We start from the raw sequence: 3,914 nt of genomic DNA, 5'->3' as shown, positions 1-3,914 counted from the left end.
ATACTTCTGTGTGTGTGGGTGTGTGTGTGTGTGTGTGTGTGTGTGTGTGTGTGTGTGTGTGTGTGTGTGTGTGTGTGTGTGTGTGTGCGTGTGGTTCAGGTATCCACTACGTTATAGGGACAAAATTATAAATCATACAGAATAAAGTCTTTAAAAAAATGTTTTTGTGTTTAGGGTAAGGGGATAGAAAATACAGTTTGTACAATATAAAAGTGTAAAAGGGTGGGTGGGTGGCAGAGATTCTATAAAAAAATTTTTATTTGTCTCTTCTTTGTATCTTTTGCTCACCAAAGCCATTTTTAATCAGAAATACAGTAAAAGCAGTAATATTATGGAAATTTTGTTGCAATGTAAAATAACCATATCTAAAAACTTAATATTCTTCTGATGCAAAGCTGAATTTTCAGCATCATTACTCCAGTCTTCAGTGTCACATGATCCTACAGAAATCCTGCGAATCAGAGGAATCCTTATTTTGTTTTAAATATTATACGGTTAGTTCACCCAAAAATGAAAATTACCCCATGATTTACTCACCCTCAAGCCATCCTAGGTGTATATGATTTTCTTCTTTCAGACGAATCCAATCAGCGTTATATAAAAAAATGTCCTGGCTCTTCCAAGCTTTATAATAACAGTGAATGGATGTTGAGATTTTGAAGTTCAATAAAGTCCATCCATCCAGGGGATGGCTCTGGGGGTTAATAAAGGCCTTCTGAAGTGAATTTATGCATTTGTATAAGAATAACATCCATATTTAAATCTTTGTAAACCAAAATCTCTAGCTTTCGGTAACTTTTTGCGTTCATGAGAGAGTGGCGTTTCAGCGGATGACGTAGGACGTAGGCGTAGCGTTAGCTCCGGTGAGAAGTGACGAATGCGTAAGCACAGAGGAGAGAGAGCAAAACAAATGTTCTGCATCACGTCCTACGTCCTGCATCTTCCACTGGAGTGCCATTCTATCATGGCGTGCGTATGACAGTTAGCGGAAGCTAGAGATTAAGGTTTATAAAGTTTTAAATATGGATATTTTTCTTAAAGGCATTGCTTCACTTCAGAAGGCCTTTATTAATCCCTGGAGCCATGTGGAGTATTTTTATGATGGATTTATGCACTTTCTTTTGCTTTAAAATCTCGGCCTCCATTCACTGCCAGGACAATTTTTAAATATAACTCTGATTGTATTTGTCTGAAAGAAGGAAGTCATATGAAGATTTCATTTGCAAAAAAACGATAAGCGCAATCTTTAAAAAAAAATAAATTAACTGACTGCCGTGTGTTATTCTCCACATATACTGTAGCGCAATCTGAACCCTAAACACATTTTGTCAAAAAAGCCGGTTTTGTCCACTTTCAAGGCAAAGTTTACGTTTTACTGCAGAAGCCGACAAGTGCCTTTGTTTGTGAACAGAAGCTGACAAGTCCTTTTTAGTGAATCAGTGCGCTGTATTCAGGTCAGGTGACAAGGCTGCTAGTCATTTCAAAAAGATGTGCTAGCTGAGAGGAGTTTCATCAAAGCTGACTAAAAGTGATCAAGGATGGATCATTTTGATGAACTTGACGAACCCGCGATATCATCTTTGGGGCTTAATAAGAAAATAAAAGCTGAAACTTTTCACGGAAACTTGTAAAAGCAGCACGTTACAATGGTGAGGGAAAAGCTCCGTGTATTGCATATAATCACAACAACAACATTTGTCAGGCATCTACATTGTCAGCGGAGGAGATTGCAAAGATTAAACAAGTGTTTTTGTTTAACTCTGAAACATGAAATGTGGAATTATCTGCTTCTGCTAAAAAAAAAAAAAACACTGTGGAGTTATTTGCTTTTGCTATAAAACAAACGTTTAATACATGAAAAAACATACTTTTAATGAACTTTAATTTTGTAAGTTACCTGTTATTAATACTTAATCAAAACAACCCAACCCAACGAGACTGAATGTCAATAATTATTTAAAGGGGTCATCGGATGCCCATTTGATATAATTATTTAGGGCCTTAATGAAAAGTCTATACCATATTTTGGTTAAAATGTCTCAATGGTAGTGTAAAACACCCTTTTTACCTTGTCAAAAACAGCTCTGCAGACATCAACCCGTTTTGTCGCATGTTGCTTTAAATGCTAATGAGCTCTGCTCACCCCGCCCCTCTCCTCTGTGAGGTGATGAGCCGTGCTATGAGTTTACTTTAGCCACGAAACTTGCTATTAGGAAAGGCGATTGCAAATATTAATTAAAAACCCCTTATACTCGTTGCTTCTGTAGGTGAAGCTGGATCACGAATGGTTCGTGTGAACATAGACTCATTTAGGTAGATTGGGAGGTGCGTTCCCTTCACAAACAAACGTAATCCACTGCGTCTTCAGCGGCTCAGATGTCGGGAGTCAATGATGACTGCCATGTTCATTATTACAACCAACAACAGAACACCTCAATCGCTTAGGAGCCATTCTTGTCTATGCCCCTGCTCCAGCGTCGAAACAATGGCGGTCGGACTGTTACAGCTCACTCAGGGTGGGTCTAAGGTAAAATGCCAGTGTCAATCAACTATCGTGGGAGGGGCCTTCATCCGTGTGGCGTCACACAGCCAAGAAGCTGAGAATGGCCTGATTTGAAAAAGGGGATACTATTTTTAGGGATTAAATAAATACCACTGGGTGGATTTTTATCATTGTAGGGTAGATGTGTACACACACTGCCAACACACATTTATGTTCAAACAACATGTAAAAGTGAATTTAGCATCCGATGACCCCTTTAAAAAGTTTAACTCTTTCGACTTACCAGCGCAATAAAATGTTCAAAGTGGCTGTGGCCACAAGGAAACTAAAAAAAATGTATTTCTGTTAGACACTCAAACCAACTTGGTCAACAATAACTAGCTTTCGGACGTTCTTGCTTACTGCTCTGAGCTTTGCTCCCTATTTCTGTACTTTTCTCATATTTTTCTAAGATTTATACTTCAGCAGATCAGCACAGTACTCAAACAACACATTTTTGGCACAAACACTAAAACTAAAAACTCTTTGGGACTGGAATAATACCACGAAAAAGAAGACTTTGCCTCCCACTGCCAGCAGCTTACATTCCGGAGAAGGGAAAACACAGCTGCCCACATTCAAACAGAAGAGAAAGAAAATGCCTCCTGTTCAATCTACTTGCTGCATGAACTGCTGCAAACTTCTACAAAGGATTGCGGTTCTTGAAACAAAGTTACTTGCTGGACTTCCAAAACAGGCAGAACACTCAGCAGACCATCGTTACGGACCCCCTCAGCATACAGCCGGTAAGTCCCGTGAATCTAGTGAATCTCAACAGTTTATACCAAGTGTAGAGGAACAAGCCGAAACTGACTTTCACACTAATCAATGGCACAAACAGGGAGCAAGACCCAAAGGCAGTAGAGACATCAGATTGTCACGAGTTTCTCGTATCGCTGCCGTAGCATCCTCTACCCCAGATTCGATTGACGAGGCTTGTGAATACTGGTATTCTACCACCCCCTATACATCTTGAGAACAGATTTGAAGCATTAATGAATGCGGGTGAGGAATCCCCAAATGTGATTAAACATGGATTGGATCAGCCAGCAGCTAACATTGATACTAACAGGCGCTCAAGGTCGAGCAGACAGCGGCTTTCAGCTCAAAGCACAGCCGAGCCCAGGACACTGATAGTGGACGACTCCATTATCAGAAACATCAGTAGCAGAAATTCAACAACATGCTGCTTTCCTCAAGCAACAGTTTCTGATTTGAACAAGGAACTTGGGAAAATTCTAATGAAGCACAAGACTGCAAATCGAATCATCATCCATGTGGGGAAGAATGATATCCGGAAAGAGCAGTCAGAAATCCTTAAGAAGGACTTCAGTGAACTCTTTGAAACACTTCGAAGACTTAAAGTTCAGTC

General features: G+C 39.7%; 1 protein-coding gene across 1 annotated transcript in view; it reads left to right on the top strand.

Annotated features, from left to right (window-relative positions):
- Positions 1 to 3,914, top strand: part of gbe1b (glucan (1,4-alpha-), branching enzyme 1b) — a 200,863-nt gene that overhangs the window by 140,888 nt on the left and 56,061 nt on the right. The window contains exon 14 of the mRNA XM_016238020.1: positions 3,240 to 3,288. Within this exon, the coding sequence (XP_016093506.1) occupies positions 3,240 to 3,288 (49 nt within the window). The remainder of the gene's footprint in view (positions 1 to 3,239; positions 3,289 to 3,914) is intronic.

Source organism: Sinocyclocheilus grahami, unplaced genomic scaffold (genome assembly GCF_001515645.1).
Source record: "Sinocyclocheilus grahami isolate Dianchi unplaced genomic scaffold, SAMN03320097.WGS_v1.1 scaffold529.1, whole genome shotgun sequence".
Classification (NCBI taxonomy): domain Eukaryota; kingdom Metazoa; phylum Chordata; class Actinopteri; order Cypriniformes; family Cyprinidae; genus Sinocyclocheilus; species Sinocyclocheilus grahami.
Note: the sequence above shows the minus strand (reverse complement) of the source record. Positions and strands in the feature narration are given on the sequence as shown.